This window comes from Manacus vitellinus, unplaced genomic scaffold (genome assembly GCF_001715985.3).
Source record: "Manacus vitellinus isolate BGI_N305 unplaced genomic scaffold, ASM171598v3 scaffold_38_pilon, whole genome shotgun sequence".
In the NCBI taxonomy this organism is placed as follows: Eukaryota; Metazoa; Chordata; class Aves; order Passeriformes; family Pipridae; genus Manacus; species Manacus vitellinus.
The window spans coordinates 861,491-874,299 of NW_021940526.1; the positions used below are offsets into that span (position 1 = coordinate 861,491).

The 12,809-nt window shown below is 39.9% G+C and overlaps 1 protein-coding gene across 3 annotated transcripts in view; it reads right to left on the reverse strand.

The window, feature by feature from the left end:
- Positions 1–12,809, reverse strand: part of MACROD2 (mono-ADP ribosylhydrolase 2) — an 836,463-nt gene that overhangs the window by 251,631 nt on the left and 572,023 nt on the right. For all 3 annotated transcript variants that reach the window (XM_029961674.1, XM_029961673.1, XM_029961672.1), the window contains exon 7: positions 4,919–4,992. In XM_029961674.1, coding sequence (XP_029817534.1) covers positions 4,919–4,992 — 74 coding nt within the window. The remainder of the gene's footprint in view (positions 1–4,918; positions 4,993–12,809) is intronic.

Consider the following 12,809-nt stretch of genomic DNA (forward strand, 5'->3'; position numbering starts at 1 on the left):
AAAGACAAGACCTTGTCTCACGATGCCACTTTGTTTAATTGTCTCTGAAGAATGAAGAGCCAAAATTAGATTGTTGAGACCACCAAAGGGAGGAGGAAAGAGAAATTAAAAACAAATTAAAATTAATAATGAAATGATCTTTCAGTCAAGCCTGCCTTGTGCAACAGAGAGCAGTGGCAGCTCCCTTTGCTCTGTCCTCTCAGGCAGTAGCTGTCCATCATGACATCTCCTCTCTCCAAACTAGACACCAGTACCTAGCACTTAAAAGAGAATTCCACTTATTCCAACCTAACCAGGATTTTGCTCATCTTGTTTTGCTGAAAATGCACACATCTTTTTTTGGCTGAGGGATGACATACAACTGCTAAAACATGGGGACCTAAAGCTCATGTACTTTAGGCAAACTAAGAAAAAGTCTCTCTTCAGCAGTGAGTCTAATGAAAAGAAATCAGGAATTTGTTGATTTATTTCCCATTTATGTGCTTTTAATTTGCCTCAGTTATTTCAATGGCACATGTATTGCCATCGCTCTCTCCTGGTTGTTGTTCTACTGGGGTGGGTAATAAATGTTGTGAGATATTGTGCAAGAGAAAGAACAATGCTTTGAACTAAATGTGCTGTTAAATTAAAGTCTTTTCTTGAGCAGTGAAAAAGTCCTGAGGCTTTTCATGTCAGTGACATAAGGTAAGGCACACACTGAGCTCTTTTTATTTTTCACCCTTTTGAGAAGCACAGCAAAGTAAAAGCAGATAATTTCTATAATTGCAAACATTCCAAGATACCAGCCACAAAAAACCCAAAGATAGCTCTCTCCCCCAAAAACACAGGGGGGGTTCAAGTATTTAAAGGTGTCACAATATTTTTGTGATGCCATTACGGGAAATCAGGTGGCAACACCTCAAACTTGACCAAATTATCACAGAAAGAAATGTTCTGACCTGTTCAAAGAGCTTAATGTGCATTTTTAAATGAATCCCAGTGTATAATTTCCTAAAAGATGGGCTCCAATTCTATTTTGTGCTCTGAAGAATTCCATTAAACTTCCAGAGCAGTTTGTGAAATGTGAAAACACAGTTTGCTAAGAAGATAGCCTAGGTGGTCTGCAGTAAAGTAACCACTACTGCTGACTGTGGTCATTCCAGGGAGTTTGCTCCAAGGGATTTCTACACTTAGAGCATAACACCATTTACCAGCTTCTAAACTAGATTTGCCCTCTGGCTGCAAGTCAGCAGACCTTGGTGTAAAGCATGGCCAGAGATTAGTTTGACTAAGGGCTGCATTTCAAGATGGAACAGTGCTACTTTTACACACAACTGAGTTCAAACCCTTGCTTGTTGTTTTCCCCAGAGGACTTTATGTAGTTGAGTTTTAGGCTGCCGGACTATGATGGTTGTACCTTCAGTAAATTACAATACAACTCTCTCTCTCTCTCTCTCTCTCTGTTGCTTTGTAACAATTAACCTCAGAAAGGAGCTAACTCCATTTGCATGGTAATGAGACATTCATCTGAGTGACATCAGAGTTAAGCATGCTAATAACTTTTTATAGAAACACCTGAGGGGTCAAGCACAACCATGGACTTGGATAAGAAAACCTTTCATTAAATGCAAATCACTTGTCTTGTAAATACTATGACAGAGAAATTCTCAGGACTCTCAACACAACTTGCAAGACAGGAGTCATTTAGGTGATATTTTCAGGCCCCCAGGCTGACTAAGTAATGTAGCAACTGGTTTATTTATATTTTGAATTAATATCGGTGTGGATAAAATCTTCATTACAGCATCAAAGGAAAAAAGTACTACAAGAAGGTAGAGAGGAGAAAACAACAATATTGCCTTATCTTTCACAAATTTGTCACAGATTCCTGGGATGCAGGAAGGCAGAGGAGACATGGTTGCTGTGAGCACAACAAAAGGCTTAGAAAATAGTCAGCTTTCTATCTTATTCACCTCCCTGGTTTTGCCAGGTGCATTGCCATGGAGGCAAATTCCCTTGTGAGCCTACTATCATTCTGGTCTCTGCCTTGCACTAAAACTTCTTCAGTTCATTCAATCAATTCACATTCTACAATCAAAGACTTTGAGACCTTAGTGAGTGGTTGGGTCCACGGGGAGAACTGGCTGCCAGACACCCTTGGGACTAAAGGAGCAGAACCCTCTCAAAAGCAGGCGGATTGCACAAGAAGGAATGAGGGGAAGGAGCCGACTTTGATTCGTTTAACTGCGGCAGAGCCAAGTGCAGGGGGCCTCTCTTGTTCAGAGAGGCTGTTAGCAGGACACACAGACTCATCCTGACAGGGCAGGCAGTGTCAGGGGAGCAGGTCTGGTCAGGGATAACAGGAGTGAAGTGTGGACAGCACTCTGAAAAGCTGCCCTCGTGGCAAATCGTTAGAGGTTGTGCTCCCAGACTGGAACATGTGAATTTAAATATCCCGTGGGTGTAGTGGGAATTGCTCTGTCTCCATGACAGAAGTTTATAGAGAGGATTCTATCATATAGCTGTCTGCAGTAAGAGCAGACTATATTGTTGAGACACAGAAAGTCCTTTTCATTCCGTTGCTGTATGATGAGCTACTTCGGGGAAAAGTTTGGCTAATGTATGATATTACTACTCAAAGCCCAAAATCTAATCCAAGGGAGTAAGTGTGCACATCCCTGGAGGTGTTCAAGGCCAGGATGGATGGAGCTCTGAGCAATCTGGTCTAGTGGGTGGCATCTCATCATGCAGGGGAGTTGGAATGAGATGATCTTTAACGTTCCTTCCAACCCAAACCATTCTGTGATTCTGTGACAGTGTAAAATGGATCAGACTGACATCTGGCACAGGGCTAAATCAATTCTTCTAAACCAGATGAACTATGCTCACCTTGCTGTACAGATTAAACAACAGCAACCTAGCAAAGGTATGCTTCCCAAAGATCCCTTTTACTGCATAAGTTACTGCTATCTTCAATAAAATTCGGTATCTTTATTTTGCTGCTGTCCTATTTATGACATGTAAAACTTGCTACTATGCCACAGTCTAAGATTCAAGCCAATAGATTGCAGAAGAATCTTAGAAGAGGGAGAGCTTTGTATGAGAAAGTACAAAGCTATGGATAACCAAATTCTTAAAATTTATCTTGACTGAAAACTAGCACTCCACTTCCTTCAAAAAAATCAACAAAAGCTCTTGGGAATTTAGCTCTGAACGGTCATATTCACTGATACGCAATAATTGTATCAAATGCATCACATGTGCATCAAACAGCATGAGACCAGCTTGGTTAGGCTGGGATTCAGGGTGTCAGGAAACATTTAAGACAACAACTGTGAGCTATACTAGTCCAAATTGAACAAACAGCTGTGGTATAAGCTCAGTAGGATAATTTTTAACAATTGCTTTGTAGTCAGGACAGCCTGGGCTCCTTTCACTGTCCAAACATTGTAAACTACAGCTATTTATTTCAAAATAATTCTGGTTAAATTGGAGTTTGTAGGGAGCAAGGCAGGAGGTGTATATACAAAATAGACTCAGCTATTGAGGAAGAAACGCTTATTTCCAGAGAAAAAAAGAAAACTATTTTTAGCCCGTTTTTTTTAAATTATGTGGTAAAAATGTAATTAGGAGACGTTTTAAGATGGTAAAGCAGCAAAAACTTAGAGGTTGTAGCCTCACACTTCAAGGTTAAAATTATAAATTAACAGACAAGATCCCAAAAAATATAAGTCTAGGGCTAAGACAATGACACTTAGGCACCTACAGCATTTAACAAAGCCTGTCCATCCAAAACTCCTGCTTCACTGCTCAGATCTCTAAGTCACGGGAAGCCACTGTGGCAGCGATGAAAGCTACAGCAACCAAGTACTCAGTGCTATAAAGAACCAGTGTCCAAAGATGTATGCACCCTTAGTGCACCTCCAGGTTTGAAAACCTCAATGTACCATTCAAATGTCAATATATTATTTCCTTTCACTTCAAAGCTGGCAAAACCCAAAACAAACAGCATAAACTTACTCAATTCAAACCCTCAACATATCGAATTCTTGTGAAAAAAAGGCCTTCTGAATACATTGCTAGAGGAAAAACACTACTAATTATGTCCCTGTATGCAGTGCTTCGCCACTGGATGCTTTGTTCAATGTTTTCAGACAAAATACTGAACGACTCTAGCTGTCTGAAATCTGCTGGCTGTCATTGTGAGGAAACAGGCAGATTGACAGTTTAAGACATGATTATTTTATTTGTTTTGTCACTTCTTTGCTGCATTTCTCCAATCCAACACCAGGAACTATCAGCCTGCAAAGAACTCAAACCACACAAAGACAAAAACTAGAAAGGGGAGAGGTGATCATTCTGCTGAAAGCACTTTTTGGCTTGTACAAATAATCACTATCCAATGCTGCCACTGGAAGACAACCAGTCCTGTTAAAAATTCATGTATTTAGTGAGTATTTAAGGGAAAATAAACACTTAACTGTAAGCAAACCAAAAATTAATGAAAATAGAAAATACCAACCCAACAGCTCTTTACTGTAAAGTGACCCCTGGAACACCACTGACCTTTGGTGGCTGTTTCGACTAACGTTTCCTTTCCAAGAATCTCCTCATTATTACCCAAAAACTCTGACACTCAGAAACAGCTTAGGAAGAGAATAGTCTGTTGCTTTGCCAGGAAAGACTACAATGCACAGGAAATGCACAGTATGGTTTCAAACAAAGGTATTTCCCTTCAACTCTAGTGCAGCTTTTAGATACAACAATCTTCCCCCGGCTATATTGCCCTGACCTGACTTCACTGGTCTTAAGACTAAATAATAGAAGGCTTTGAGGCTCAAGCCTGTGTTTTCTCTTTTCCCAGTTTTGAAGTCAAAGACCATAATCTGAAACAGAAGTTTGCAAAAAAAAAAAGAAAAAAAAGTATTTTATTCCATACCTCATTGTGATTCTTGCTTAACCATTCCTTAATAGTGTTAAGGGCAATGACAGCAGCAGGCTCATTTGGAAAACCTAAAGAAAGAAGAAATGAGAGAAAAATAAAAAGCATACATTTTTTAATATATAAAAAAACAAAAACCTGGACTTTTTTCCTTCCTATTTTTTGAAAGGTTTTGGAACTACAGTTGGTCAACTCCCTTCACAGATTTTTGTAAAGGTTTTAGGTAACATCAATTACTTTTTTTCCCAGCTATATAAATTGAAAATAGGCCCAGTGATGTTTTATTTATTTTTATTTTTTTTTATTTAATTCTTGTTCAGAAAGCTCACGAGAAGAAGAAACAATAGAGAGCTATATATGTGTCATACTAGGCAGGCAACCATATAACACATATATCACAGTAACAAATACTAGGCTTACATTTCATGGCAGGCAAGAAAAATTTAGATGTTCCTTAAGGCATAAGGGCTTTCTTAAGGCTTTCTTTCTTTAATCCATGTGTCAGCAAAACTATGACCCCATAGCACACTATGACCCCAATGCTACAGGCCTTACAAAGATAGAAATGCTTGAGTTGGAAATCTCTCAATTTATGACCTAAATCGTAACAAATAACTTTGGAAATTAAGGAATTCATGAAGCATAAGGGTATGAATTTAAGGCCTGATGTTGCATGATGTACTAGCAATAGTAACTCCACCCAGTATTAAACAATATCAGAAATCTTTCCAGGGATACAGACTTTTTGCTTTGATGGTCTCTATCTATCAAACCCAAAGATGTTTTCATTACTTAGGCAGCCTTAATTTAATTTTCTCTTAAAATCCTAACTTAAGGGCAGCGAATCATTTATGTGAGGATTTAAAAATAAAAACCCATAAGCTCTATGAATCACTCTCAGTAGGTTAGATTAATAGAACAGGCTTTGAAAGGTGGAGCTGCAGGCACAGTGGACAAGTAAGCAACAGGGCTAAAAAGAAAAAGTCACGAAATTTGGTGTACAGCTGTGTAGATAAAGCCTTTCTTACATCACACATCACCCCCGCACCATAAACTGAAGTGTAGACACTGCAAAAATTACAATTGTCCAGCTTTTTGGCTCATAGCCTCTTTAACCTTTTTTCAGAACTTGTGTATTGCAAGATTTGAAAAAAACAAAACAAAACAAAGTCTCTCCACTGAGTCACATCCCCTCCCTGCAACTGGACCCCACAAGGATTTGGTCCAGCAGCATGTTACTGTTTGAAGTGACAGATGACAACCATCCAGCAAGAACGGCAAGTAAAATAGTCAGTCTTTGTGTAAGACCAACATTTAGCATGTGCTTCCTCTGCACACACTTCTCAGCGAAGCAGATTTTTACATTTTTAAAAGCATTTTTACAAAGCCCACGATGGAAAATTAACTTGGACTGTACAAATGTTACCGTGGATATACTTCCATTGCTGCTGGGAAAATGCACTTTTGTGACATTTAATAATGCTGCTGATATCATCAAGGCATATGTCTCATGACACAAACTAATGGCCATTAACAAAACCCAAAGAAGGGACTTTCAACAGCCCCATTTTCATCCATATAAAATAAGACACCTCTAAGCATACTGTCTCCTCAAATTAGTAATATCCTACCTAACAAACTGGGACTTTCTCACACACAAATTCCATACCCTGAGCAGCTCAGCCTGGACATACAATGAGCACATGCAGAGGGACAAATGTGTATTTCAGACAACTGATATACCATTGTTTATGCACTGAATGGTTTATTTTCAGAACAATTCTCCCTCCAGCAAGATTAACTTTTCAGGCTTGTTTTCCACTCCCTTGCAGCAGGGTATTTGCCCAAAACTGTGATAAAGCACTGGTGATTTTATAGAACCTCTGCATAAATTGCAAACTATTCAGAAAATGGCTGCCATACTAACCAGTCTTAAATAGAAGCTTATCTAGAAAACTGATGTTCAATTACTCCTAAGCCACCACAATGTAAAGGAAACAGTTAAGCAACCAAAATAAAGAGCCTTGAATTCTGTGTATGGTTTCAGAAAATACGTTGAAATTCATAAGAGCCTTTTATGATCAGTTACCCCTCAAAAATAACAATCTAATTAGCATTTTACATGCATTTCTGCTAATCTTAAGGAAAGGATTATCTTACTGGCTCTATGCAGAAGCAGGATGGAATTTAGCCTCCTGTTCCACACCCTGCACCAGCACAAAAGACTCTGTGTCTCTGATTCTTGACCAGAAAAACATTTTGGTTTATAGGACCGGGTTACAGGAAGATAAAGTGAGATGGGATCTTTTAAAACATGTTTTTGCATTGCTTTTATCTCTAAGCTACATTTGCCTGCCACAACATTTCTGGTCTGCTCCCATCCATGCCCCCATCCCCCCTTTCCCACTTTCCTTTCAGCAAGAAAGCAATCTCAGGGAGCACGTGGGAATCAAATTACTTGAGAGAAATGAGCTCGAGAGCCTCACAGTTAACCGACTGCTGGAGCAGCAGCTCAGGCAATTCTGGCTAAAGGCTCAATTTCACAAAAGATAAAACAGGTAAAGTAATGAGTGACACTGGCCCATGTTACTGCAGTGAGTGCTCCTCCAGCATACTGAAAAGCACACTGGCACAAAAAGGCACATACTAGCCATGAGCGGTGCCTCCACAGGACATCTCTGGGTTTATCTGGCTGGAGAAAAAGGGATGGTTGTATGTCCTGCTTCTGTGTCATGGACAGGTGCACGGTGAAGTTCTACCCACCCACAGACACAGGTCTCGAACTTGGACTGGGTTTCTACATTCTCCACTGGCACAGGAAAAATCTTGGCAACAAACCACGCCATACCACAAAACCAGCACAGACTGTCTGGCTCCCGAAGAGCTGCTCCAGCAAGTGAGAATTGTACTGCCACCCTCTGCATTTTGCAGTGCCTGCTGATCATACCTCACCAGCCATTACCAAGATCCCAACCCCTCAAGCACAGCAAATCCTGGAAGTGAGCAGCCACTGCCTCTGGTACCCTCCAGTTCAGGAGACCTCCTTTAAAGTACAGCTTTACTCCTCACAGCAGATGCCGCAGTGGGTGCAAGCCTGGTAAGTCAGGAGGAACAAGGGTGTGTGGAAAGCCCTGTGTGGTTTGAAAGACATGGTGATGCCTTTAGAAAATGACCGCCAGCTTTAACACTGACTCAGGTACCAGCATCAGCCAAGCCACAGTTCAATGTGGAAACTTCCTTTTCTCCTCTTTGCATGTTGCTTATAGACATATCAACTGCATCACTCACTCCCTAAGCTGAATGACTGTGCCTCCATACTCCAAAAACCCCATCCTACTACCATCACATAAAGTAGACTCCATCTGAACTCTACTGCTTTTGGTATGTCCTTGCACAGATATTACCCACAGTGATAGCCTAGGAAAGCTCTAAGAGGCCTTCAAACTTACGAGGTTCTGGAACTCTTTCCAGGACTTTACCACCTTATTCCTGGAAATTTTAACCCTGACCTGAGAAATGGTTGGCAAAACAAGCTTTGTGCTGTGCAAGTTCTTGCAGTCATCGTGGCCATAATTTTCCAGAGAAGGCACGATAAGACCTGGCAGAATTATTTTGATATATTTGATACAATATAAATGTGCTGTTTTAGAGGAGGAGAGTGTGGAGGAGAACTAAGACAGTAACTAGAGATACACATTGACATTCCCATTACATTTTGTATTTTTTTCCCTGGAAACCAACTGGTAAGAACATAAGTTCCCCTGTTTCCTCAATGTACAGAAAAAGTGCAATGAATTCCCTGTTGTTAGACAGTCTAGTGCAAATGCTCAGCCTTTTGTGCTCGGGGGATTCAGAGGAGAAACATTCACTCTATTATGAGTTTCTCTTACTCTGTGCCTAATTTGTCTGTACAGTATCTGAAAAATGAACACAAGTAGTTCACAGAATCAGAGAATATCCTGAGTTGGAAGGGGCTCACAAGGATCATAAGAGTCCAACTCCTGGCCCCGCACAATGTTCTTCAATGAATAACAGTGCAACAAGGATTTTATGACACAAAAACAATAGAAATACATTTCAGGAACTCCAAATCCTATGGAGATGCTGGTAGCTTTATCTGCCTCTTTTACTGTGCTCAATCCAGTGCTGCATCTTACTAAAAATGCTTAACTTACAATCAGGTAATGCCACCTCTCCATGAAAAGCCCATTAACAAAACATAGGTACTAAATAATCAACCTTTAATATGATCTAGCAGGTGATGATGGTAACAGATTATAACAGGAAGGTTATAACAGTAACAAGCAAATGTCAATCCAGAAACTCACTTCAGTAGCTGCAGGGGTGAGTGTTGTAATTTGTCAGTTTAACTGAGATGCCTAATATTTTCTGTAAATCAACTCATCCTGATAAAAAAAGAAAGGTCTGTATCATTTTTTGTTAGCACAGCCTAAGTGCTAGACAGGTTTTTATTCATTTAAAACATGCTCCTTTCTCTGTGGATTCTAAAAGGCTCATCACAGGCTTAATATTCTCATTTGCCAGTTTTAATGGTTTCATTTTGAAGAAAACCATGAAAAGAACCAAATGCACATCAACACAAATACTCATTATGTGTTTTCATATTTTCTCAGAAAAAATATCTACCCTGGCATGTTTGTGCATATATCAAGATGTAACAGTTTGCAGACTGTTCCTGTGTGCTAAAATCAACCCTGAGCCCCACTGCTTAATCAACACGACTGTTAAAGTGGAATAACTTCCATGTATTAAGTTTATAAATTTGCCAATATGTTTATTGATCTATAAATGATGCTCTTCAAATAGTAGCTTGAGTAGCTTGTCACATTTTCAAAATGTGGAACTGTACTGAAGGCTGTCTCTGCAGTCAGTATGACAGGGTATCTCCACCATGCATCAAGCACTTGCTACGTGAAATCATCAGCACCAGATGGTATGGAATATAAAGATGTTCCGAGGGAAAGAAGAAGATGGAAAGAAGAAGGGGAAAAGAAAAGAAAAAAGGTACTAAGCATTTATTCCATACTTGTTCTGAAACCCAGTATTACCACCGGTGCTGCAAATGCTTTCTGAATCACAGCAGACATGTAAATAACTGTGCTTCATTATGGCCATGTGGGTTAAGGGCAGCTATTGACAACACACTGATCATAGTCCTTCAGCCTTATGACAATGAAAGGAAACAAATGAGATGCAAAGCCCAGCATGCCTGAGGTAGGGTTAACTCAATACATCCACTTGTCCTTCAGCTGTGAAATGAGCAGTATAATCTTGCAACTGATCCTATATAATCATCTTGTCAAAAGTGTATTTTAGTAGTCAAAATGAATTCACTCATGCTAGGTTGATTCCCATTACCATCGTAAATCCAGCCTGTTTGGAAGAAGAGATGGTTGTATTCTACCAACAAGCTTGTTGTGTTGCTATTCTTGAGCTTTTTTTTTTTTCCTCTCCCTCTCTCTCTGGGTTTTTTTTAATAACCATAGTCATGTTGTGATTGGACAAACAACCTAAGGTGCTACCTTGATAATTTTTGTGGATAACTCACAACCAGGAAAGAAAGTGCCTTCATTTGGATGAGCTACACTGAAGTCTAAACAGAAGAGCCATGAATCTTCTGCTAAATAACCTACCTTGCCTTATTGAACCAGAGAAAAACCTTATTTGATGTCCACTCAAAAAGTAACTCTAGGAAAGACAGGGAAAGTAAGTACTGTGAAAAATCTTTCTGCTACCCTGAGAAACAAAGCTGCACCTATGCACTGTATCCTTCATGGACTGTGCTGGAGTAATTAATTAGCATCAAGGGATAACGAGAAATTTTCAAAATGCATAAACAAAACAGTCTCCTGAAGAAAACATCATATGTTTCTCAATTCTTCCTATGCAAGGGACATGCCTTCACATTCTCCCGGAGTGAAAAAATTCAGCGACAACAGAAAACTACATGCAGTTCCTGAAGAATCATTTCCAGTTGCATTCAACTGACATGACAGAGGCAGCTGGTGAAGGTGGTTAATAAAGGAACTCAAAAGAAGCATCTAATGCAAGAAAAAGAATGTCTCTGCTATGACACAGTGACACAAAGCAGGTAGAGAACTGAAATAACAGAGAGCTCTTCTTTATTCACCAAAGTGCATTGGGTAATTCGGTGATTCCTGGTTAAGTCTGTGTTGGCAGCAGGGCATGTGATGAACCTCACACAGGCCAATGAAACCAAGGTAAGTAGCAGGTTGAGATACACTGGTTCTCTTCACAACAGGGTTTGCTCAGCCTTGGCCTGTCAGAAAAGGTGCCTGGTGTGTGCTCACAGCTGTGCTGGCTGACAGGGGTCTCTTGTCTGATCAGCACAGCAACTCACCTTCAGCAGCTACAACTCAGGTGCTTCTCTGTAGCTGCACATCTGGACTCAGCTCACAGCTGCATTCAACAGGGGTCAGTTACCCAAAGGTGGCTGAGATACAAGACAAACCATGTCACTGCTGTTTCTCTGAAACACATGATTTCACACCACTTTTCACTTCACACTCTGCTACATCGATATCACTGGAAAAATACTTGCCATTTAATTGTGTTAAAAATGTCAGCTGAATACAGACAAACACTGTAATTGTTTAAGTCATGTGAGCAGAGGTTTGCACCAACAGGTCTTAAGATTCCACTGAAGAAAAACTAGATGTCAAGTATACTGGGTTATTTGATATGCATTGATGTTTTAGTGCAAATGTATTAACACTTGGACTGCTGAGGAGGAACAGAGCTTTCCTAAGAGTACCTTGCTGAAGGATTTATCATCCTGCCATTCTGCAAGAGACCTGCATGTGTGCAAGAATATCACTTTTCTGCAGCACTCAGTACATTTTTTTATTAGAAGTCAAGGTTTTGGGTTCATTTTTCCAGCATTTATGAAAGAGTAGGCTTGCAGGGGAACCACATCATGGATAAATGGATTCTCTAGCAATCTTTTAAAAAAAAACATAGCAAGCAATACTCAGAGACTCTGGGAAGCAAACTGCATCATAGTGTGCTGTTTACTGCTTTGTGTGATGGAGCTTTTCTGTCTGTCAGGGAATTTCTAATGCCCATGTGGAACATTAATGCTTCAAGCTGAGCATAGTAGGGGAAACAGCAGAAAGACACACTGAAAGGGAAAAGATCAGCACAGCACTGAAAGGGAAAAGATCTCACTGTCCTGGGAATTAGCATTCTCCTCTGGTAAGAGAAAGTACACACAATGCAAATGTAAGTGGAAGATATACTAATGCAGGTAGTTTGGCAATTATAAAATCTACCTATTAGATATGCAATATCTGTGTAAATTACACAGTTGTTTAGACACATGTATGCAGCTGTCCTGAGCTCATCATTCTCCTTAAAACACTCTACACCATATCCAGAAGAGCTATTCCAGAAACAAGTGTTCTACAGAGAAATGTTAATTGAAAGAGGTTTCAAAGTGTACATGAGTTCCCTAATGCAGAGTAGTTCATCTTCTACTTAGCCATATATAGCAAGCAAGTTGGGTTTTTAGGGTGGCAACATAACAGAGCCAAAGTAATTTGAAACAAAGTGTAAAGCACTAGTCAACTGTGAAATCTCCCATCATACACTGAATTGCACAGCAATGGGATATTGGCTTCAGTGTAGTTACAATTCCAACAAGGTTAAACATTTATTCTACCCAGTGATTTAAATAAAAATGCCTTGTTGTTCTCAAGTGAAACAAAGTGTAGGGAATAAATCCCACCTTCCCGAAGTTCCTTGCTAATGCCACAAGAGATAAAAAACAACCCCCACACACCCACATACTCTGAATTCCACTTGAAACTGGTACTTTCTCCTAAAAAATGTGGCCCAGTGCAGTGAT